The sequence below is a fragment of the Antechinus flavipes genome, chromosome 3, assembly GCF_016432865.1.
Source record: "Antechinus flavipes isolate AdamAnt ecotype Samford, QLD, Australia chromosome 3, AdamAnt_v2, whole genome shotgun sequence".
Classification (NCBI taxonomy): Eukaryota; Metazoa; Chordata; class Mammalia; order Dasyuromorphia; family Dasyuridae; genus Antechinus; species Antechinus flavipes.
In genome coordinates this window covers 631,586,270-631,612,316 of record NC_067400.1, presented here as the reverse complement: position 1 = coordinate 631,612,316, position 26,047 = coordinate 631,586,270, and the positions used below count along the sequence as shown (strand labels likewise).

The window sequence follows — 26,047 nt, the reverse complement described above, 5'->3', positions numbered from 1 at the left end:
GCCCACTATCACCATTACTTTTCAATATTGTATCAGAAGTGTTACCTTTGGCAATAAGAGAAGAAAAAGAGATTCAATGAATTAGAGTTGGTAATTATCACCCTTTGCATAAGATGGGACAGTATACTTAGAGAACCTTAAAGAATCAAGTACAGAAACAATTCACAGCTCTTACCAAGTTGCAGGATACAAAATAATCCACATACAGCTTCAGCATTTTTACATATTACCAACAAAGTTCAGCAGCAAGAGATACAAAGAGAAATTCCATTCAAAATATCTGCTGACAGTTTAAAACATTTGGGAATTTTTCTGCCAAGGGAAAAATAGGAATTATGTGAACACAACTACAAAGCACTCTCCACATAAATAAAGTCATAAGTAGTTGGAAAAATATCAAGCGCTCATGGGTAGGCTGAGCTAATAAAATTAAAATGAGACTACTATCTATAATAATCTATTTAGTGCTATGCCAAATAAACTCCCAAGAAATTATTTTACAAATCTAGCAAAAATAATAATAAAGTTCATCTGAAAGAACAAAAGGTCAAGAAAAAACTGCCAGTGAAGGTAGCCTATTTGTGTCAGATCAAATACTCTATTATAAAGCAGCAGTCATCAAAATCATTGGGTACTGGCTAAAAAACAGAGTTGTTGATCAGTAGAATAGGTTAGGTTCACAGGACAAAATAGTCAGGAAAAATAGCAGGCTAGTGTTTGACAAAGCCAAAGCCCCCAGCTGGGGGATAAGAACTCACTATTTGAGAAAAACTGCTGGGAAAACTGAAAACTAATAATGGCAGAAACTAGGCATCAACCCACACATAATACCATAGGTTTAGATAAGGTCAGAATAGGTTCATTACTTAAAAGAGTTATATTATGAGCAAATTAGAAGAACATAGAATCGTTTGCCTCTCAGATCTGTGGAGAAAGAAGGAATTTGTGACAAAGAACTCATAACTGAACACCAGATAGGTTATTTTGAATATATTAAGTTAAAAAGTTTTTGCACAAACAAAATTAATGCAGACAATAGAAGGGAAGCAAAACATTGGGGAAACCTTTTTACATTGAAGGGTTCAGATAAAGGCCTCCTTACTAAAATATATGCAGAACTGACTCAAATTTATAAGAATTCAAGCCATTCCCCAACTGCTAAATGGCCAAGGGATATGAATAGACAATTTTCAGATGAAGAAATTAAAATCAATTTTAGTCATTTGAAAAGGTGCCCTAAAGCACTATTGATCTGAGAGGCCACATTGTTCCACCTTTTGCCCCTTCTCATTTGAAAACACAAAAGCAGGAACTGGGGTGGAAATGTTCTTTGATACTTATTCTAGGAAAAACTGTCTGCATGAAACACATTGATGATAGCCTTGTCTTTCCCCTCAGTGTGCCTCTGGATGGGTCCTTGGTTACTGTCCTTAGTAACCCCCATACTGATTCTAATTTGTTTATTCTATTTTTCTCATACTTGATCCTTGCATTTTGCATCTACTTGTGAGACATGTTTCTTCCAGACTGTAAGCCATGAAATTCCAACTACTTAATCAACCTGAAATCACCGGATCCCCGATTCTGACACTCAGCATCCCCATCCTGCTGGTGCGGCCTATGAGTCACCCGTCTTCCCTCCTCAATCCGCACCCCACTGGGCCTGGGCGGATCTTTGCCCTTTACAGCCTCAAGCAGCTCCAGAACAGGAGACCTTTGTCCCTTTGTCTCAAATGTATCTGGGTCTGGACTGCTTGAGGAGGGAAGGATGGGATAATGGCCCTGTGGCCTTGGGACTGCACAGTGCAGGAGGTCCATGGATAACACTGGCCTCCAAATTCCAACTGTGGCTCTGTGAAGACAGGGGATCCCAGCTGGATGGTGGGAGCTGCTGGGAGAGGGGTCTCTCACCTCCTCTCAATGCTTTGAGCAGCAGCAGCATCCTATCACCAGCTTGCTTATGGACTTAAGCACTAGAATGGGACAAGCTTCCTTAGCTAAAGTGGTTCTGGAGAGCTTCTGCTGATGCGAGGCTGTTGGCTCTTTCTGAATGGCAGATGGCAGGGTACAGTTACTTCTGAGGAGAGGGACATGCCTGAAAGGACTCCATAACCAGGATGTCCTAGTAGAAGAAACGCATCCAGACAGGTGGGAGAAGGAATGAAATAAAGGGACTGAATGGGACCAGGGGAAGGCTTCTCAGAGGAGCTAGGACCTGGGGCCCAGGTGTCAGGACATCACTCGGTCCCTATTCTCAGAGGATTGTAGGGCACAAAAGGATCCCAGCTCTACATTTCAGGAAGTCATGTGATTTCTATACTCAAAAGGCTGTAGGGCAGAAAATGTGAGACCCAAGGCCTAAGTTTCAGAAGTCACATGACCCAGAGAACTTACACAACATTGCTGGTCATTAGTCAAAGGTTACATCCTTGTCAGTCCATCCAAGGAACTCTTCACTCTTTTACTATTTGATCCATTCCCTCTTTCCAGCCTGGTGTCCCATACTATGCTGGGCTGCTCCCTCCCTCTGCAGGAATGTCTTGCAAGCACAGAATCCCTGCTTTCTTTGCATCTGGACTTGCCTCCCAGGAACCCCTTTGAGGCAGGGGGTTGCACACAAAACTTTTTCCTTTCTTGCCATTTTTTGCCTTGTGATCAGATTTTCTCTTATGCAATCCAAAAAATGTCATGAAGTGCTGAAAAGAAATGTAATTATTTCACTTAGTTTCTGTCTTGGGGAGAGAGGGGTTAAGGGAGCAAAGGGGAAACATTGGAAAGACAAAGTCTGACAAAAAATTAAGTTTGAAAAATCCCTTTTCATATATTTGGAAAAATATTAATGTCAAGATTAAAAACATATTTTAAAATACATGAAATCTTTCTAATGTAAACTCAGTTTATCTTTTCTCTCATTTTAATCCCTCCTGAAAAGATTTGCCATTTCAATGCCCAGCATTAACTTGGCTGAGCCTTATAGAAGATATGGACAGTTTTGCCACAGGGAATGAAAAACAATCCCACTATGTGCCAAATGTATGTTGCTGCTGCTCTTGCTCCACTAAGAAAAGCATTTCCAAAAGTTATGCTATTACATTATATGGATGATATATTGGGATGTGCACCTGAAGAGCAAATGTTAGAAGCATGTCTACAAAAGACCATAGAAACACTAAGGAATTACAAATTGGAAAAAGCTCCAGAAAAAATCCAAAGATATGCTCCTTTTCAATATTTAGCATATGAACTATACCCTAAGGTGCTTACAATACAAAAACTGTCCTTAAGAACAGAGAAGCTAAACACCTTAAATGACTTTCAGAAATTGATAGGAGATATCCAATGGATGCGACCAGTGTTAGATTTGACTACCTATCAATTGCAACTCTTATATGACATTTTAAGGGGAAACAGTGCCTTAAATTCACCACATCATCTTACAAAAGAAGCCCAAAAGGCTTTGAGAGAAGTTGAACTGGCTTTATCCAATGTGGTTGAAAGAGTCACTCAAAAACCCTTGGAAATATCAGTTTTTGCTACACAAGAGGCACCCACAGCAGTCCATCAAGGAGATAGTGTGATAGATGGGTGAACCTCCAGCACAACCAGAACAAAGCCTTACTTCTTACCCAGTGCTTGTGGCTAGAATTTTATTAAAGGTCATTAAGCGAGGAATACAATTATCTGGGATAAGACCTGACAAGATATACACCTTTTGCACCAATATACAAATTAATATGTGCTATGAGACCATCCCAGAGTGGCAAATTTTATTGGCCATGGCTCCAAATTATACACACGGGTCTCCATTAAAGATAACCAGACTTTTACATAATTGGCAATGGATTCTTGAAGAAAAAGTTTCTAAAGTTCCTCTTAAAGGACCAACTATCTTTACAGATGCATCCCAACATATTTGTGCTGTATACTCTCATGACTCCTTTTCAGTCCACTCAGAATGAATTGTATGCGATCATCCTAGCTCTTATTACTCAGGAGACATAAATATATCTGATTCGGCCTATCCAGTAGTTGTGGTACAAAGAACTGCCACAGCCCAAACAAAATTTGCAGCCTCTAATATATATCAGCTCTTTAAGAAACTTCAAGAGCAAGTGAGAAAGCATTCAGGAAAGATTTATTTCTTGCATGTCCACTTTCATAGTGGACTTCCAGGTTCCCTTTTGGATGGGAATTCAAAGGCAGATAGCCTTCTATGTTGGTCAATACTCCTTTATTCCAAGAAGCCCAGGAATCTCATTCTAAATATCAGGCTGCTCGAGCTTTACATTTACAATTTGGAATAACAAGAGAGGAAGCTAGGAGCATAGTAAAAGCGTGTATGACTTGCCTTCCTTTCCATGCTCCTACACTGCCTCCAGGGAAGAACCCAGTGAAATCTGGCAAATGGATGTGATCCATTATAAATCTTTTGGTCGTCTGTCTTTTATCCATGTTGTGGTAGACACTTTTTCAGGATTCACTTTTGCCATACCAGCAGCAAAAGAGACAGCCCGAGTGGTCACTGAATTCCTCATATAAGCATTTGCGATTATGGGTGCACCACAAGCAATAAAGACAACGGTCCTGCATATACTTCTAAACATTTTGCGCACTTTTGTGCACAGTATAAGATTTTACACACCACTGGCATACCCTTTAACCCTCAAGGACAGGCAATAGTAGAGAGGAGAAACAGAGACATTAAGATGCTCCTCCAAAAACAAAAGGGGGAGCCAGAGGTAACCCTAGAGAACTTCTAAATCTAGCTCTTTATACTATTAACTTCTTGATTTTTGACAAACATGCACTGGCTCTGGCAGACAGGTTTTATAACCCACCAGAAGGACAGTGTCCAGTGCGAGCAGCTCCACTATCTTTAGTAATCGCCAGGTGATATAGAGAGACCTAGAAAGTGGTGAATGGAAGGGATCAGATATGCTAACTGCTTGGGGGAGAGGGTTTGCTTGCATCTCTATATGTGGAGAAGGAATCAGATGGGTGCCAAAGGGCCATATTCGCCTTGTCCATCGCAGAGACATGGAGCAGACCCTTGAAATGAAGACCCAAGAAATATCAGGTGGTTCTGTTGCTGATTGTGCTCAGCACTGAAAGAGCGTGGCAGTTATGGCGTCTGACTCATGGACATCGAAAATTGGTGGATTTCCAAATCCTCAGGAATCATTGGATTCTCTGAGACATGATAAGATTGTTGTAGGACTTTAAATCCCTCAGGAATCATTGGATTCTTTGAGACATAAGACTTGAAAGCCCTCAGGAATCATTGGATTTTCTGAGAAATGATAAGACTGTTACAGGACTTCAAAATCTGCTGGAATCATTGAATTCCCTAACACATAAAAAGACTTTTGCAGGACTTCAGAAACTTGGGGGGATCATTGGATTCCCTGACATGTGAAGCGATGGACAATAGATTGGTTTTGGACTATCTCTTGGCTGCTGAAGAAGGCGTATGTGTGACTGTTTACATACCCTCCCTCCTAGGACTTCTGGCAATCTTTTACAACACTGTTGATTTATATTGTTTGTTATACCGTTACTTGCATGTACAATTCATATTTGTTACACCACATCAAGCCTGCACTGGCTGTGGAGTCATCTCTAGTAGCCTCTGTGTTATTCCTATGTGCTTGTATAATACTTCCCATGCTGATGGGTTTGTGCATAATAAGACCCTTCAGCCCAGAAACCCGCTAGCAACCCCCACTTCCCTTTGGTCCTTTTCATATCCCTTCCTGAGGAGTAGGGATGGCATGACCACCTGTGTTCTAAAACAAAAGCATGGGCTGAAGCTCGAGCTGATGCACTGAGGTCCCAAGCATGTGAGGCTAAATAGTTATTGGACCATACTCTATATGCTTGGAGAAAGAATGGTCCCACCCACTATTTGTGCAAGTCTTGATGTTTTGTATAAGAAATGACGTAGGGATGATTTTGGTGGGTGGAGGCAGAGGGGCAGGAAGAGAGGTGGAGAGAGACTGTTGACTGGGTTTGTCTCACGGCTGCTCACATTACTATAGTCATCCCACTTCACCTCCACAAAGAATAAAGAGCAAAGATTTTCCCTTAACCCGAATTCCTGACTCAGGCTGATTTTTAAAATACACGGTCATCAAAGCCTCGCGTTCTATCTCAAATCTTTTTCCTCTGTCTTCCATCCCTCAGGTGGTCTCACTCCATGGTGTCTGACTCCTTTCTGCTTGCCCTCTCTCCAGCTTCTCTCAGAATCAGCACTTGAAAGATGTTTCCAGTCTTTTACTGAGGCTGCTATTCAAGTCCAGTTGAACCTCCACCATAATTGAATTGGGTTTTTTTTTTTTGTTTGTTTCTTACAAAATTTTCTCTCTAATCTGTGGGTTTCAAAATTTGGTACTAATATTCCTATGTATTCTCCACAAAGGATTCCCTTGAGGTGGTATTTTTTTTCTACTTTTTTTATTCTACTTTTCCCCTCATATTCTATCATTCTAGGACAATATTCCCAAGTTTACGTTATTACATCGAGGTTTTTGTTTTGGTCACACTTTTCAGGCAATCTAATTCTATTTTATCCTCTTATTCTCTTCTCCAGATGTGTCTTTTAACTTAGATGTATCATTTGTTTTGTTTTCTACTTTTACAATTTGTTTTGTTATTTCTTGGTTTGTCAATACTTCCCTGCCTCCTGATTGCTGATCTTTATAAAGAATTTTCTTTGAGATTCTGTACTTCCTTTGCAAGTTGTTTTTTTCACAAGAACTTGGTTTTTCTTGGACAAATTTTTTTTTGGTTACTTTTTCCTCAATGTCATTAGACTTTTAAATTCTTTTTTGATTCCTTCAATATATTCTCTTTTGGTTAGAACCATTTTTTGTTACCCTTTGGGGTAAAAGCTTTTTTACTTGTCATCCTCTGAAGATGAACAGTCTTCCCTGTTCCCATAATATATTTCACTGGTGCTTAAGGACCACACTTGGGTGAAGGGACAGGTCAATTCTCTGAGAGCCTCCACAGCTGTGAATCATACCATCTGAAGGAGTTGCAAAGCAGCCTTTGCAGACACAGGTGTTGCTTGTGGACTGGGAACGAGATAAATTGGAGGCAAAGAGGAGAGAGCTCAGACAAGGGAACTGCCTCCCAGTGGGGAGGTCAAACAATACAACGGCCTCTCAGTCTCCTTGTATCATCACCATCCTCTCACATGACATCCATTCTACAGGTCCAGCAGCCACTGGCAGGTGGCCCTCACGTCACGGACACATGGCGCCCACACGCCAAGCAGCAGCGTCTGAGAGTTGTTGGTGAGGAGGACGCTCTCAGAGTTCCTTGGGTAACCCGTGGGGAAGGAAAGAGAGAAGAAACCCAGTAAGACCTTTTTAGTTAGGTAATTAAATGGGCCGAGACATCAAAGGGCCAAGCCAGGAGACTGATGAGAGACATAAAGGCCTGTTCTGACTACAATCCTCTTCTGTGTTTGAAAGTTTGGCTCCATGACACTTGCTGTAGTATCCCACCCTACAGCCATCCAGAGGGGATGGGACTGCTTGCATTCCTCAGTGTGCAGACTCAGATAACAGCAAATGCACACACTGACCATGCTGGGCGGGGGGGGGGGGGGGGGGGATATCCCGTGAAAAAAAACAGGCAGTTGTTAAGGGCAACATAGGTGAAGGGACAGGACAATTCGAAAGCCTCCATAGGTGTGGATCATAATATCTGAAGGAGTTTGCAAAGCAGCCTTTACTTGTAGCGGGCTGAAACTCTGAATCAGACAAGGGAGCACTTAAGGCTCCCTATGTGATGTGAGACAATGGCTCTCAGCATACATTTGGATGATGGCTCTCCTCACCATTGTGTTTCTGAATGTTTAGTGTTAAGATAATCATCCACAAGAATTGGAGGGTGGAGAGAGAGAAGTCAGAGTGAGTTGGCAGCAGGATGAGGAGGAGAGAGGCTGGAGACTCTGGACTCCAAGAACCCGGATGCAGCTCCTTCTCTCTCCTGTCTCCTTCACTTTTCCACCTAAAGTCCAAGGACTTTAATTTATCCTGACTCTGGCTGACCCGGAGGCTCCCCTGGGAGCTAGACCTTCCTTTACATTTACTGATACATGTGTTGCTTGTGGATGGGGAATAAAATAAATTGCAGGCAGAGGGAAGAGAAGTCAGACCACACAACTGCCTCTCAGTCTCCTTGTGTCATCAATATCCTCTCACATGAAGAGATCCGAAGAGAGCCATTCTGCAGGTCTGAGTTAGGTTTCCAGCTGCCACTGGCAGGTGGCTCCTGTATCCCAGCTGGTGGGGTTCTTGTTTGTAGGTGCATTCTAAAAAGAGGAATAAGTAAGGGATGGTTCCTCAAGCTTCCCTTCAGCTCTGCCCCATGACCAAGAACCCCAAACTCTCTGACCAGGAACCCCAAGTGAAGAGTTCCCCACTCCTGCAAGTGCCCCCAGCCAGCAGCATTTCTGCCCCTCACCCCCAACTCTACACCCACCAGGGGCTGGTTCCTTCTCTCCAGGGCCACGTGCTCAGGTTCTCAGAGGCACAGCTGGACCCGGCTGCCATCCTTATCAGCCCAGGTTTCTCAGGTCTCCAGGACCCAGACCTCAGCTTCACAGAGAGTCTGGGAGATGAAAGTCTCTGTGGTTCCTGCTGAGGCTCCAGTCACTCCAAGCTAGGCCGGGGGTCCCCACTTGTTGTTTCTGTGGACTTAGACTGGAGGTGTTGCCTCTTCTGAGAGGTTCAGCCCCAGCCAATGGCTTTCTTCACATCTTTTTGGGTTGTTTCTGAAGGACTCCTCTTTTGCCCCAAGTCCTTTGTAGAGGCTGGAAGGATTGCAGAGGGCTGGAACTGGGGAAAGGCACTGGAATCTAAGACAGCAGCAGAGTGCTTAAGGCTGAGTGCCTCCTCACTGTGACAGAATGGCTCTATCAACATATACTGAGAGGATATGGTGATGTGCTGGCTCTCCTCAGGATTGGCTCCTGCTGAAGTGGTGTGCTGAGGTAAGCTAGGGAAGGATCGCAGGGCTGAGGGGAGAGTCCGAGTCTCTCTGCCACAGGCCTCTGTTTTGTGATTTTAGGGAAAGGTTCGGATTCGCTCTTACAAAATGATGCTCTCAGACTCAATTAAAGTGAAAGTAAAATTTAATTATACAATACACGGAATAGATTGCTTGCAATAACAACTAAAACAGCAAACAACACATAACAGACAAAGAATGATGAGGATTATGATTAGGATAGAGGAAAGAGAGAATACATCACCAATTCGAGGAAACACTAGAGTGGCTGGGGGCCCCATTCTGCAGCCTTCAACTCGATCAGGAAAAGTGGGTCCCAGGCACAGGAATATCTCTGTGGGTGAGGCTCCAAAAATGGAGAATGCTTTGCCCGCTTTTTATAGGAATCAGGACAAAGAAGGCTTTGGGCCAAATGAAGACCTCATGTAAGACAGGGACGTACCAACGAGGGCTCCAGGTGGTTATAGTCAAATGTTGTATTGACAAGGGGGCCAGTCCTTATCAACAGCAACGGTTCCCAGGAGTGGTGAGTTCCTGGAATCACGTATTTGGAGCTAAAACACAGGTGGTACATGCCTAGCTTATAGGTTAAAAAATGGTCAAGTTCTCATGCAAGTAACAGCTGAAACACCTGTTGTTATGGGGTAGGGAATGGTCAAGTTCCCACAGGGGAGTCACATCCTACCTCGATTAGGTTCACATGGAGATTGGGTTCACATGGTTCAGATGGAGATTAGGTTGGGGAAAGTCCCGTTCTTACAATGATTTGAAATGAACTTACTAATAAAATGGAGATTCCCTATTCAGGCTCTCAGGAGGGAAGACTTCGGGCTCCAGATTCCACAGTCCAGGATCCATCTTTGACAAGCCACATGGCAGCTTGCCTCCTTCACTTCTCCTCCCAAAGACCAAGGACTTGGACTGTTCCTGACTGTGACTGATCCTGACTCTGACTGATCCAGAGGCCCGACTGGGAGCTAGCCCGGACATTATACTCCTTCAGAGGGGGATTTTTTGGGGAAAAAATGAAATCGAGCCTGCCCAGAACGATCTGCTGGGACCCTTTGGGAAGAGTGCTTGGCGTCCATCTTGGGTGAAGAGTTGGACTCTGGGGTCAAGCCAAGATGCACTTTGGTGGTCCTCTTCAGTGAACCCCAGGCTTGCATAGGAAAAGATGTTTTGAGTTTTTCAGGCCCAGACACTTCTCCTTGAGGGCAATTGGTGGAGGGTCCAGGGATCATTTCAGGGGATGTTTGGGATACTGTCGCCAGGCCAGGATGCACTTTGGTGCTCCTCTTCAGGTCACCACTGGCCTTGACAGGAAAAGATGTTGGGGGGTTTTCAAGTCCAGGAGCTTCACCGTGGGTCCAATTGGAGGAGGGTTCCAGCCCAATCCCAGGGGATGTCTTGTATTCTTTGCCCAGCGCAGGGCGCACGTTGGATGTCTTATTCGGAGGAGCATCGGCTGCTTGGTCAGGACAGGCCATGGTGGATTTTGGATGTATCTTTGGCAAAGCAGGAGGGAATGGTTCCACTAGGATTAAAGGAACTCCCAGGGTCATAGGGGGAACCGCCAACGCCAAACCCCTCACCCAGGATGGGGTCACAATGTCCTTCTCCTGCGTGGGGCATCTGGCGGGAAACATGTCCTCCTGGCCCGTAAAGTCAAATACTTGCTCCCTATTGCCCCTTGGCAAGGGTGCGATACGGTGAGTGCGTCCTTGGACGATAAGGAATTTTGCCTGCTGGAAGAGGCTCTGCTGTTGCTCCTGGACCAAGTCTGTGAAAGAAGAAATGACCATATGACCAAAGGGGAAGGAATCAGCAAACAGATTCTGGGTGAGAAAGATACAGCAGCACAGGGTTTATGATCTAGCAAGAGTGATACCTGGCCTTTGGAGGGCAACTAGACCCTTGACAATGTGTTCTCACGTATGCTCTCCCTCCTTGCTCATTTGGAGCGAGCCCCCAAAAAATTTCATCACCTCTCATTTTTCTGGTAAACCACTTATTTTTGCAGGGTTGTTTGCATGGAGTCATCCCCTTAGACTGGAGCTCCTCCAGGCCATGACCAGGCTTGGCCCATTCTTTGTATCCCCCCAACCACTCTGCTTACTATGGAGCTGGGCCCACAGTAGATGATTAATACATGTTTATTGACTGTGGCCTCCACTCATTCTTCCCCCTTTCTCACCATTCTCAATTCTGCACCCTGCTTTCTCACATTCTCATTCAGTTGAGTTCTATTAATAGAAATGCTAAATTATTCTTATAACCCCCAAAGAACAAAAGAGATTTTTTAACATTTTATTTTATTTACTTCATGTTTTCCCAAGTTACATTCAAAACATTTTCTTTTACCTTTCTTTTTAGATTTTTGCTTTGTAGGTTCTTTCTCTACAATGATGAAACTACATTTCAAATTATTCAAAACATTTCCATAAGAGTTGTGAAAAAAACCCCAAAGGCCTCTCACTCTCATGAAAAATAAAAGCCTCAAAAATAAGTAAAAAATAAAGAGATAAGGAAGGAAATAGAGAATGTTTCCCACTGTATTCAGACACAATCATTCCTTCTCTGAGAATGGATGGGCTTTTATTTTATCTTCAGAGTAGTTGTGGATGATTGTGTCACTGAGAATAACAAAGTCAGTTTTACTTGGTCCCCTCAGAACACTGCTATCATTTCATATATGCCATATTTCACTCTGTTCCTGGAGGACTTTCCAGATTTTTTTTCCAGAGAACATTCTGCTCATCATTTCCCAGAGAGCAATGTTATTCCATCAGAAAATTTGCTTCACAAATCGTTTTTACATTTATTATTGTTCTCTTTTCACACTGTCTCTCCTCAAAAGGGTTTTGCTACTGATCACTGATTCCCACAAAATGACTTTCCACCCCTACTATCCTGCAGGCTAAGATAGAGTTACATATCCCTATTTAGTATTTATGATGTCTCCTATTTGATACAATACTTGATGAGAGTAAGGTTTACTCAACCAACCTCTTGTCCCCCTCTTTCCCTCCACTGGAAAAACTTTTTCATGCCTTTATTTCTAATGGCAGATAATTTGCACCATTCCCTTCTCCCTTTCCCTTTTGCTGGTAAATTCCCATCTCACTCCATTTCATCATTAAAAAAAATTATTATCCCTTCCTAGTCACCGCATACCTTTTATTATCTAGCGAGATATATACATATACATATATGATAAATATATATACTCCTTCTAACTGACAAAATAGAGAATGTTCTGAGGAGTTACAAGTATCATCCTCCTACAAAGTAATGGAAATAGATAAAGCTTAAAACACTCCTGTATATTGATCCTGCCACAGTCTCTCTCTTAACTCTCTTCCCCCAGCTGTCACCTAATTTCTGTTGGATTTTTTGGCCCGCATGCCCAATTGCATGGGAACCTCAATATATGCAAAACAGAATCTTTGTCCCACACCCTCTCCCCTCTTCTGAAATTCCCGTTTCTGTCACCAGGGTTGCATCCATCACTCTTCCCTTTGCTTAGCCCACATATCAGCCATTGACTGAGGCATCTTCTCATTCCTTACTCAACATTTCTCCCCCAGAGGTTTTCTTTTCTTTGCTCCCATAGCTAACAACCTGGGCACGCTCATCACCTATCTCCTAAGCTCTTCTGATAGCCACATTGTTCCATGGAGATTATGCCTTCTGACATTATTCTTCTCTACTTTCTCTTTCTCTGGCATATTCTAGGTTGCTGTACATTTATTCCTTCCTCTTTAATGAATTTTTGGGATATCTTCCTCAGTTAATATAATGATTGATATAAGAACAAATATTACTACATGGTTGTTCATTGACTCTCACCCCGGGGAAGTACTCGATTTCTTCGCAACATGCTGAATGGGAAGGTTTTCCTGAGGGAAAAGAATGTCAACAAATAAATACTAAGCTTTGGTTCCAATAAGTACCCCATCTTCCCAGCTAAAGGAACAGCAGGCAGGCCAAGAAAGCACCAATAGCTCATGGGGCACAGCCCAGCTATTGCCTTTCATCATCCTCTTTTTTTTTTTTTAACAGTACAGCCAGCCTCAACACAATTGATGAAAATGATCCATTCCTACAGTCCCCTTTCCTGTTTCTTTCTTTCTCCATCCCTTCTCTCCTCTCTCCTCATCATTAAAAGTAATCCCAAGGCAGCAACTTACAATCTCCTTTGTATGGCAACAGAGAAAAATAGAAGATGAAACTTTTTACATAAAGTGCCTGTCAGTAGAAAGAAGAATGTCCAGTTCATGTGTTTGCTGCGGTAAGTACCTTCTGTCAGACTGCTCAAAGCACAAAATTTCTGAGAATAACTACAATGTTCTTTGATTTCACAACATCTTATGGACCTGTCAACCTTACAGTCCATTGCCTCCTCTCCCTGCCTCTTCTTTCCCTGAAGAGTTTTCTCCTATTTCTATTCTCAAATCCACAAGACCTAAGGCAAAGTACTAACAACAATGTGGGTCAGAAGGGCCACAAATAGAGACTTGAAAATCCTAACCTACACTTCGATCCTGGACAAACCTTTCTTAACCCTTTCAATTGCCTTAAGCCCACCAGCTCTCTAAGAAGTAATGAAAGATTGCCTACCAAGTACAGGGAAAAGAGATTTGCCATACCGACATTGCATATCTATATGTACCATGAACAACCCTGTCCACCTACTCCAATCAAAAAAAAAAAAAATAGAATGGATAGACATAGTGAGATTACAAAGAATTTGTTTTAGAATTTTAAAACATGGTTTGGAGAAAGGTGGAAAAGGTTCCAGTAGCCGTCAGAAGGTAACTTGTCAGAAAAAGTTGAAGAATTTTGATACTGCTCTGCCCAGTCTCCTCTCCCACTAAGGGGACCACAGGTGTCTGATGGTTCAGCTGGATTCCCCAATGACTCAAACAATAGAATTGTTTGAATATTCTAAGCAATGAAGACCTGGAGTCTGTCTCAGGGTCACATCAGGGAGAGAGAGGAAACCTCTCTATTCTGTGCTTTGCACTGTACTCCACAGCCTTTCCCAATATACCATCAACCCTGTGAGGAAATGGTGGCAAACAGGTGAAACGGTTTGCCTCAGGGACACTCAGCTCTGTCAGAGACAGAATTTGAAACTCAGGTCATCCTAACTCCCAGGTCCACTTCTTTCTTCTACTTAAGAACAGAGGAGCCTCTTCAAGATCACAACAAAAATCCATTTTCTTTGTAGGTGAGTCTCAGATGGTTTGAGTTATCTCCCAAGAGTCCACAGAAGTGTTCTCTCTTAGGATCTCAATTGTATTGAGGACATAGGAATAAGCATCTTGTCCATTTCCTATTACTGGCACAAGGAAAGTCTCTCACATTGAGCTCTATAACAATGACTTCCCACAAAATGACACACCTCCCCCCAAAATACAAACTCCCTCATTCTTCCTCCTACACATATTTGGCTATCCCCATCCCCAGAGTAGTCTGTATCATGGAGCCTCTTACCTGTAAGATTCTCAAAGATTCAAAAAGCAGCCTTTTAGCTGGCTGGCAAAGTACCAGCTTGTGGAAAGAACAGACAAACACAAATACACAGACACACACAAACACACTCTCACTCTCTCCTCTATCTCTATCTTATATAGAAATGTAGTCTATCTCTAACTTCTCTATATCTATCTCTAATCCTCTCCTATCCCTTTCTCCTAAAATCCTCTCCCCTCAAATTCTCCCCCCTCCCCCTTTCCCTGTCTCTTCTCCTACCACCTCTCTCCTCTCTCTCTCCCTGGCTCTGGCTCTGGCGCTCTCTCACTCTCTCTCTCGCTCCCTCTCTCACTCGCTCCCTCTCACTCCCTCTCTCTCTCGCACAGAACACAGCTATGGAGACTCCTGGCCTTTTATCCTAACAACCATTTGTGAGGTAGTGATGACATCAAATGGAACCAATTTTCTGTTATATCAGTTACTGCCTTCCAATCACTACTGTGATTGGAAACTGGAGTATATGTGCAGAAACACGACGCTTCTTCCTTACATAGTTTCCTGAACCAAAGCTACTCTGTTTTAATTGGATTTCAAAGTGTATTTCCCACCGATTCTCATTAAACAGTTTTGTCATTTTCCACCTAGAGTGTATCTTTACCAAAGATTCAAAATATTTCTCAACACTACACATTTAAAATTCTTGTCTTTATCTGACTGTCCATTAATAAGGAAAAAGATATTTGTGTCCAGCATGCAAGGATCAAGGGAATTTGATATGCTTCTTTGTAAAACTTTTTTGATTCAGCTTTCATGTCTTTAGTCTTTCCGGTTCAAGTCCAGGACACATATTTGCCTTTCTTGATACAGCAACAAAACTGATGTCTTTCTCCTTCTCATCTCTATTTTCCCTAAGACTCTTTACCTCCATTCATATCCTTTTGACAAATTTTTTTAAATTTATTTTTTATTGAAGTTTTTTTTTTAATTTTCAAAACATATGCAAGGATAATTTTTTTCAACACTGACCCAAACTCTTGTGTTCCAATTATTCCCACCTTTCCAGCACTCCCTTACCAGGATGGCCTACAATCCAATATATACTAAACATGGTTAAAACACATGTTTATTCTTAAATAGACATACACATTTATACAATTATCTTGCTGCAAGATGAAAAAGTTAAAAAAAGGGAAAGAAAATAAAATTCAAGCAAATCATAACAAAAAGTGTGAAACTGCCATGTTGTCATCCACACTCAGTTCCCACAGTCTTCTCTCTGAGTATGTGAAAGTAAAGGAATATTATTTTTTCTATAAAAATGAAGAACAACCTGATTTTTGAAAGGCCTGGAAAGATTTACACCAACACATGCTAAGTAAAACAAGCAGAACCAGAAATACATTGTACACAGCAACAGCAAGATTGTGCGATAGTTAACTGTGAAAGACTTGGTTCTTCTCAGTGGTTCAAAGATCCAGGACAATTCCAACAAACTTTGTATAGAAAATGTCATCTGCATCCAGAGAAAGATCAAGAGAGATAGAATGTAAATCAACACATGCTATGTTCATTTTTTTTCCTTTCTCTTCTATTTTCAATTTTCCTTCTTTTATGATTTTTCTTTTCCAACATGATTCATAAAGAAATGTGTATTTAAAAAAATCAAAAGCAATATTCATTTTAAAAACAAAAAGCTAATAAAAGGAAATAATGAAAAAAGTCAAGAAAGGCAGTATAGCAGTACAAGATCTTAAAATGTAATGAAAAAAAGTAAAGAAAGGCAGTATAGCTGTACAAGATCTTAAAATGTATTATAATACCCAAACTATCTAATACTGACTAAAAAATGGAAAGGTAGATGAGCTAAGCGTAGAATAAGCATATCATTTACAACAGCAAATAAACATAATGATTTCATATCTGACAAGTAAAAAATTTAAGATTTGGAAATATTAATTCATTAAGTGGTTTAAAAGACTGTTGGAAACACTGGAAATTAGCATGGCAGAAATTGGGCATAAACCAATATCCTAAGATCAAAATAGATACATGACTTAGAGAGATATTACAAAAAAATTAGAACAACAGGGAACGTATTATTTATCAGATCTATACATAGACAAACAATTCATGAATTAACAAGAGAAAGCAAAGGTAGGTGTAAAATGGATGGTTTTGATTATATCAAATTTAAAAAGATTTTTTTATAAACACAACAAATGTAATCAAGATCAGAAGAAAAGAAAAAATTAGGGGGAAATGTGTTGATAGTATATTAGACAAAAGTCTTGTATCTAAAAGGCAAGTCACAACCACAATTGATTATTAAAAATAAAATATATAAAGAACTTAGTCAAATCTATAAGCAGACAAGTTATTTTACAATTGATAAATGGTGAAATGACAGTTTCCAGTAAAGAAAGAAAGACAATTTCTAGTCGCATGGGGAAAAAAACCTCTAAGTCATTATTGATTAGAGAAATGCAAATTGAAACAATCTTGAGATATCATTTGACCCCTACTAGATTGGCTAAAATGATAGAAAGGAAAGTAACAAATATTGGAGGGGATGTGGAAAAATGGGACTCTATCTAGTTCATTGTTAGCGGAATTATGAACTGATGCCGCCATTTTAAAGAGCAATCAGGAATTATGCCCAAAGAGTTATTAAATAACCTATATTGCAGTGTTCTTCTTTTCTAAAATATATCCCGGTTCTCTGGGAGCAGATTTCCTGGGGGGCTTCTGGAGGCAGCCTTAGTTTCAGTTCCGTGTAATAATCACCTCAAATGCAGCCAGCTGTTAAAAGTTCAGTCCTTTATTGTCTCTTCCAAAATAGCCTGGTAAGCTTTCTTTGGTTCTGAGAGCTCTTGTTGCTAGTCCTTTGCCTCTGCCAGCTTCGGCCTCCAGCTCTCTCTGAATCCTGGCTCTGAATCTCCTCCACTGACTCCTGACTGAGGTTCATCCTTTTACATGCCCTTTTAGAGGATTTGAACTCAATGGTTGACTCCTCCTCCAAGAGTGGGATTGTGGGTTCCTGACTTGTGAATCTGGAATGCTAATGTGTGAACTCTTAAAGGTGTGAAAGGTGTGAACTCAATGGTTGACTCCTCCTCCAAGAGTGGGATTGTGGGTTCCTGACTTGTGAATCTGGAACGCTAATGTGTGAACTCTTAAAGGTGTGAAAGGTGTGAACTCTGAACTAGAGAACTGCTAAGCACGATGCTAAAATTACACAGCTGACTTGTCACTTTGTAAGAATCCTAACACTTTATCTTTGACTCAATAATAGCACTACTTGGTCTATTTCCCCAAATGTTAGTGGAAAAGGAAAAGAACCTATGTGTTCTAAAATATTAATAGCAGCTCCTTTTGTGTTGTCAAAGAACTGGAAATTGGGGAGCTAGATGGCACAGTGGATAGAACACCAGCCCTGAAGTCAGGAAGACCTGAGTTCAAATCTGGTCTCAAACCCTTAACATTTCCTAGTTGTGTGACCCTGTGCAAGTTACTTAACCCCAATTGCTTCAGAAACAAACAAACAAACAAACAAACACACAAACAAACAAACAAACAAACAAAAAAAACTTGAAATTGCAGCTATGACCATCAATTGGGAAATGGCTAAACAAGTTGTAGTATATTATTATGATGATTGCTATTTGCCTTAAGAAATGATGAGCTTGATGTTTTAAAAAAAAAATGGGAAAACTTGCATGAAATAAGGAAGAGTGAAATGAGCAGAGGCAAGACAATATTTAATACAATAACAGGAATGTTTTTAAGAACAACTTTGCACAAATAAATTTTGACTTTTAGATGATTTTAAAAATTCAATAAAAGAATGTAGTTTCATAGTTGAGAATATATACATGTGTATATATGTATTTTTATATACATATATAGATGTATAAATGAATTTCTACAGAGACATATACATATATTTATATAAACATAAAACTGTATATAATTCTATTTATTCATATATATTCCTACTCATTTCCCCTATACCACCACTTATAATATCATGAACTACCTGCTTTGAAAATAATATATGTAGTAACTCAATAGGGATATTGAAAGAAGAGTTTTCTGGTTTTTTTATTTTATTTATTTTATAGACTCATTTACTTTTCAGATAAAGCATAAAGTGAAGTGTATGATAAAGAGGTAAATTCAGCTCCAATCTAAGTCTCAGTTTTCTCCACTGTCATATAAGAATATTAGAATGGACACATTCTGAGGTCCCTTCCTACTTGAAAGCTGTGGTTCTATGAGCCTGTAGCTTTGAAAAATGAAATAATGTAAAGAAGGAATCGCAGTGTTACATAACCTAATAGAAAGAGAAGAAGAGAGAAAGAGAACAGAATAGAAGGAAAGGAGCTCAGAGGAAGGAAAGGAAAGACCATATCTTTCTTAAATTGGGGCATAAAATTCCATGTGTATTTCCAGACTCTTCTATAGGATCACATTCCTGTCCCCATTCCATAGGATCTTTGTACCAGGTTCTATCTCCTTTCATCTCCCAAAGAATATTCTCTTGCTCCTGATAAATAATCCTTATGTCTAAGATTGGAGCATAGAATGAAACTCACCTGGCTAGTCTCAGCTGTGGGAAAACCAGACATGCCAGGGACGAGTACTGAGAGGGTGGCTTGAGTGGGTAGAGACAGCCATAGTTATAGGGTCTTGATTCTCTGAGAGGATTTATACCCTTCCATCCCTTGACCTTCAGGGAGCTCTGTTTCTCATATCACTTATCATATCACTATTAATGTCACACTAGAGGATGTGACATTGACATTGTCAGGAGAGGGAGCCAGGGACATACCAGAAGAGACTCTTCCCCCAGCTACAAGTTAGCATCAACAATGACTGGTGATTAAGAAGAACTCTTGAAAGGAAACAACTTATGGGAAATGAGAAATGCCAACAAGGCACCTGGGAACACATAGACAAGAGACTTTCCTGTGCCTGGGGGAGAGGAATGAGAATGTCCAGCAGGGACACACAGAGAAGAGGAGAGGGGGTAGATAGTAGCGAATAAGCTTCAGAAAGGAGGATCCCTATTTCTACATCCTGCACAAGACTTTGGACAACTGCGTCCATAATCTAGAATGTTAGACTTGGAGTCAGGAAGACCTGAATTCAGATTCTGCCTCTGACGCTTACTACCTGTATGACTCTGAACAATACCCTATTCCTTCTGGCCCCAATTGCTTCACTGTAAAATAAAGATAAAGGAGCATCTTCTACACATCTTCTACTGAGTTGTTGTGAAGATCAAATGCCGAGTAAGCCTATGACTCTCCTCATGGTGAAGATTGATTACTCAAGTTACACATGGAAATATTGACCTTGATAGGTAACAAAAAGTGCAAGTCTACTCCTTATTACTTCTCACCTTACCTTGCATTTTATAAACATACTACCAATCCCATTGGAAACTTTAAGAGCAAGAGCTGAGCTCTCAGCACAAACACTAAGGAAATAGGATAACTCAACAAAATGAGAATGAGGAAATTCACTGTTGGCACTGGGTACAACTGGTGCTTATTGGCAACTCTATTGCTTATCCAAGCTGGGTTGCAGTTCCAAGGTAAAGTGGAGTGCTAGTAGTTGGTCACAAGGGAATAGGAGCCATTCCTGGATAAAGATTAGAGCACAGACCAAGAAAACGGGGACTAAATCTCTCTCCAAATTACATCATCTTGGAGTACCAAAAACTTGCAGATTTCCAGAACTATATATGAATATAGTAGTTAGTGCATGTGCAGGCACACACACACACACACACACACACACACACACACACACACCCATAAAGTTTGGGAAAGTACTTCCCCATCCTCTCCTTAGTAAACTGAGCCCAACTTTAATATAAAGTTGAAAGCCAAGAAATAGCTTGGAGAAGTTAGCAAATAATAACAAATAACTATGAAAAACAGGGAAAAGCAAGACACAAACTCAGAAGAAAAGAACATGAAAATTCATATAAGCAAAGCCTACAAGAGAAATGCCAGTTAGGCCAAAAGCCAGAAAGAATTTTGTAAGAATTAAAGAGAAGAAATTAAGAAAAGATGAGAGTAATGCAAGAAAATTCTGAAAAAAAGAATTAAAAGAGGAACAAAAAAAAATCAAAATTATCAAGACCTTAAAAAGCAGAATAAGCCTAATTTTAAAAAGGATGCCAAAAAAAATTCCTTAAGCAGTAGAATTGGTAAAATAGAAAAAAGAGATATAAAAGCTAACTGAAAAAATAATTTCTTAAAAATTATAATTGGGAAAATGGAAACTAATGTCTTCATGAGATATTAAATAGCAAGAACTCTCAGGGCCAAAGAGCACTCTGGGAGATTGAGAAGCCAGGATTCAGTTGGGCAGAACGAAGGAAGAGAAGAGGTGGCAGGTTGTCCCATGGGGAACACTGAAACCAAGATCCGGAAGGCGTCCAGAAAGCTAGCCGAGCTCCAAGTGAAGGAAAGAGAAAATAAAGGATCTGGACTTTAACAGCTAGCTGAATTTGAGGTGATTAGTGAACTGAACTACAACTAAGGCTGCCTCCAGAAGTTCACAGAGAACAATTATATTGTAGAGAAGAGAACCTTACAAGAATTGACCCATGTATTATATTTAGTCTCTTAATCCAAGAGCAATTAATATTTCTCCAATTATTTAAATCTGGCTTTATTTGTATAAAAGTGTTTTTATAATTATGTTCACATATTCCCTTGGTTTATCATGGCAGGTATATTCCCAGATATTGTATATAGTCCACCATTATTTAAAATGGGGTATTTTAAACCACCTCTTCCTGGAATACTTTGTTGGTGATATATAGAAATGCTGATGATTTATATGAATTTATTTTATGTTGCAATTAATTTTTAATTAAATTTCTAGGATTTTCCTAGTGTATCATTATATCATCTGCACAGAGAAAGTTTTGACAAGGGGAACCCCAAAACTTACACTCTCTTTCTTTCTCTCTCTCTCTCAGACTTTGTGGGGAAAGGTTGGGAAACTCCATCAGAGAAGCTCTCCCCTGAGAGACTTGTCTCAGGGAATCAAGATAAAGTGGTTTCATTCGTTTATCTGGGTGGGACTACTTAAGTTCAGGACTACTCCTACTTAGCCCAAGCTAGAGATCTAGATTTCTATCCAACTCTATTGAGTTGGAAATTAGTCAGGGAAAAATGAAATGAGGCTGGCCTCAAAACAGAGATTTAGAGAGGAACTCACTAAGGGGAGAAGGAAAGCTCAGCATTAAGAGCAGTGAAAAGGTCAGTTCCAGAAAGCTAGCAAGTTAGGTCTAATCAGAAGGAAGGAATCCCTACATTAAATCATGTTGGAGTCCAGCTCTAGTGAAAACTGAGAGTGTGAATCTGAAATGAATACCCAAGGCTAGGTGGAAGATATGCTTTGCAATCTCCTTTTATTAATCTGAAATGCTGTAATGCCAGAGAAACTGAGGCAAGATAGAGATTGGAGAGTTTTTAATATTTTATTAACTGGAGAGTATAATTGACTGGATAGGACTCTCGTCTCAAAATATCCAGTGATGAATGGGAGAATCCCAATGACATATATAGCCACATGGCTCCGCTACAGGGGTAGTCCAAGGCAGGGGCGGAGTCAGAACATTGAGAGTGGGAAGTTTCAGGACCATAAATTTGGTTCTAGCAGAATGGGGGGAGGCTATAAATTCTTACTAAAAGCCAGACTCAGGATGTCTGAAGAAACAGAAGTAAAGATGTCAATGAGGTATCCGGGATAATATTATCTTTTGGAATATTTTAGAGGGGGTAGTGTCATGAATTCTTGAGGGCAAAAGAAGTTAGGAGTCAGGAAGTCTGATCTCCCCCTCTTCTTGAGTCTCACGTTGACAATTTATAACCTTAGAGCAAATGGTCCTCAGTCTTAATGGACCAGAGGTGGGTTTTACAACTAAGGCGACTGAGGCAGAATAGTTAAGGAAACTGAGATAGAACAATTCAGGGAAACTCAGTCAGGACAATAAGGGAAACTAGTGTAGGGAAACTGAGGTAGAACAGTTCAAAGAACCTGTGACATAACAATACCAGGCTTAATGTACTTGTTTAGGCTAGTGTCACAATATTAGCTACCTTCTGTAGACATCGTATACCTCCAAGGGTAATGCACAATTCACACTTTGACATTTCTGTAACCACCTTAACTATCAATACCAAGATACTTATCAACACAAAAGGGCAAATAGCCTAGTTCTGATGCTTTTCAACATCAACAGAATTGTAAATAGTTGTGATGTTTATCAATACCAAAATACTTGTCAAAACAGAGTAGTAAATGGCAGAAATTATTATATTAATGTATTTATCACAAGCATATCTATAATTCATTGTTGAGGAGTAAACAGTATAGTTAAAATATCTTGTTCCTGTTGCATGATTCTCCTTCAAGATTACCTGAATTTACCAAATATGTCTTTACAATTATTAGGGAGATGGTGAACCAATAATTTGAATCACTTCACCTTAACAGAGAGAACCACGTGGACCGGATCCTAGCTGTTCATGGATTCATTCAGTACTGGCCCTCTACAAAATCATACCTGAATCTTTCATAAATATTAGCGCCTTCCTATGTAGTAGAAGCACCAATAGCTTGAGTTAAGAATCTGGCCTTATTTTTATTTCTTTTTCCTATGAACAATTTGCTAATCCTTATCAGGTAAATTTCCTTACCCTCCTTTTTTTTTTCTTCCTCTAGCCTTCCTGCTCTAAAAATGGGTACCATTAGACATAAATAGGTAAATAGATAGATACATACCTATAAACATGTACAGATACTATAAACACATACATACACACATATACATATGTGTGTATATAATATACACATATATCTCTATATCTATGTATGTATATGTGTGTGTGAGGTTATGCTATATATGCTTCTATTTATCAGTTCTTTTTCTGGATGTAGATAGCATCTTTCTAGTTAATATGGCTATTTATAATAGACAAAATAACTTCTTTGTGCAACATTGTTCTTAAAACAATATTGCTATTATTATATACAATGTTCTCTTGTCTCTGCTCATTTCACTCTTCATTATTTCACGCAGATCTTTCCATGATCTTCTAAAATCATGGAGCTCATCATCTCTTCCAGCACAATAATATTATATCACAATCATATGCCACAAGTTGTTTAGCCCATTCCTTTGTTGATAGACATCCCTGTGATTTCCAGTTCTCTGCCACCACAAAGAGAACTGCTATAAACATTTTAGAATCCACAGGTTCTTCTTGCTTTTTCTCTCATCATTTTTAGAAATAGACCAAACAGTGGAATTGTAGGTCAAAGAGTCTAAGTAGTTTAATGATGCTCTTAGCATAATTCCACATTGTTCTCTTAAATGGTTTAATCAGTTCACAATTCCACGAAAAATACATTAGTGTCCCAACTTTTTCTATATCCTCTCCAGCATTTGTCACTTTCCCCTTTTATCATTTTAGCCAATCTTTTGCTATAAAATGAAATCTCAACATTGTTTTAATTTGCATTTCTCAACTCAATAATTTCTTAGGAAATTTTTTTTCATTTTGCCCAATCACACAGATTTTTTGTTTGCAGATCATTGGCACGCAATGCAGCATCCCAAGAGGAGATGTAACAAAGCACGGATCAGTTCTTTGTTGCTTGTGCTAATTTTGGTCTACCAATTAACACCAAGAAAACCCAGGTACTTCATCAGCCAGCACCACATCATCCATATGTGGATCCATTGGGTGCAGCGAATGGAGAAGCTTAGAATGCTGGGACTGAGTTCTCACCTTGGCAGTCTGCTTTCCATGGATGACCACAGTGATAAAGAGGTTGACACAGACATTGCCAAAGCTAGTTCCATATTTGGGAGGCTCCAAAGGTACGTGTGGGAGAGGAGAGGTATTAGATTGACCACCAGACTGAAGATCTGCAGAGCCCTTGTGTTGACCTCATTGTTGCATGCCGTGAAACCCAGCACCGTCACTCCAGGAAACTGAATCACTTCCATTTGAATTGTCTGAGGAAGATTCTGAGGATCACCTCGCAGGATCAGGGACCAGACCCTGAGGTCCTTAATTAAAGTGCTCAGCATTCCAGCTCTTCTGCAGAGGGCACAACTCCATTGGCCTGGCCACATTGTTCAAATGTCAGACGAACTCACACAGGGCTAGCACTCACAAGGGGGTCAGAAAAAGTACTATAAGGACACTCTCAAGGTCTCTCAGAAGAACTTTAGAATCAATTATATGATATAGGAATCAGCACAAGACCACAAAGAATGGAGTGCCCTCATCAGAGAAGGGGCTGTGCTCTAGGAGCAAAGCAGAATTGAATTGGCTCAAAAGAAACTCGATGCACAAAGTTAGAGAATCCACCCCAAATGTTCATAGAGACTATTTGGGCCTCACCTGTGGCAGAGTGTTCTGAGCTCATATTGGTCTGATCAGCCAGTCAGCCACAGTGCAACTCAATTCTAACATAATAATGTTATTTTGATTCTCTTTAAAAACACAAAAGTTTTCCTCAATCTTCTGCTTTCCTTTTATACTTGGCTCTATTTGTTTTATTTGTACAAAATTTTCAATTTAATATCATTGAAATCATCCATTTTATATGTAACTTTGATCTGTTTCTCATTTACTCGTAAATTGTTCAACCCTCCATAAGTCTGATAACAAATATGTTCCATGTTATTCTAGTTCTTACATCTACATCTAAATCATGTATCCACTTCTACCTTTTCTTATAAATGATTTGAGATATTGACCCAGTTTCTGCCATATTGCTTTCCATTTTTCCCAACAATTTTTACCAAATAATGAAATCTTATTGCGAAATCTTAAGTCTTTACACCTATCAAATACAAGACTATGATGCTTATGTTGCAGAAAATTGTATGTCTAACTCTATTCCATTGGCCTATCTTTTTATTTCTTAGCTAGTACCAGATAATTTTGATAATCACCTTATAATTCAGTTTAAGATCTTGTACCCCTAAATCTTTTGTTCACAGTTTTCATTACAAATAATAATAAATTTTAAAAGTTATTTCATTATAACAGCTGTACTTTGTGATGACAAAGAACTGGAAGTTATAGGGATGCCTTTCAATTGGAGAATGTCTGAACAAGCAGTGGTGCATGTTTGCAATGATAGATAGATACATACATAGATAATCATTATAGAAAAAAATATATATATAGCACTACTGTTTTATAAGAAATGATGAGCTCAATGACCTTAGAAAGTCATGGAAAGATTTTCATTAAATCATGAAGAGAACATTGTACATAGTGTAATGCCGGAGAAACTGAGGCAGGAGAGAGATTAGAGAGTTTTTAATATTTTATTAATGGGAGAGCGTAATTGACTGGACAGGACTCTTGTCTCAAATTATCCAGTCAGACAGAGATAAAGATATACTGGGACTAAGGGATCCATGTTGGTCCCAGGGCTGGAGGAGACTGTCATCCCAAAGAATCCAGCCTCCAGCCTCCAGCTGCCAGTGATGAAT

At 40.0% G+C, this 26,047-nt stretch overlaps 1 protein-coding gene across 2 annotated transcripts in view; it reads right to left on the bottom strand.

Annotated features, from left to right (window-relative positions):
• LOC127556813 (uncharacterized) overlaps nt 1–14,778 on the bottom strand; it is a 28,363-nt gene extending 13,585 nt beyond the window's left edge. Inside the window, exons 1-3 of one of the 2 annotated variants that reach the window (XM_051990260.1) lie at nt 14,521–14,776; nt 12,871–12,920; nt 9,128–10,801 (exon numbers count right to left, since the gene is read on the bottom strand). In XM_051990260.1, coding sequence (XP_051846220.1) covers nt 10,011–10,801; nt 12,871–12,901 — 822 coding nt within the window. In that variant the 5' untranslated portion in view covers nt 12,902–12,920; nt 14,521–14,776 and the 3' untranslated portion in view covers nt 9,128–10,010. Of the gene's footprint in view, nt 1–9,127; nt 10,802–12,870; nt 12,921–14,520 lie in introns of those variants that run through there. The other variant, XM_051990261.1, reaches the window with a different exon arrangement.
• Between the last annotated feature and the right edge of the window lie 11,269 nt (nt 14,779–26,047).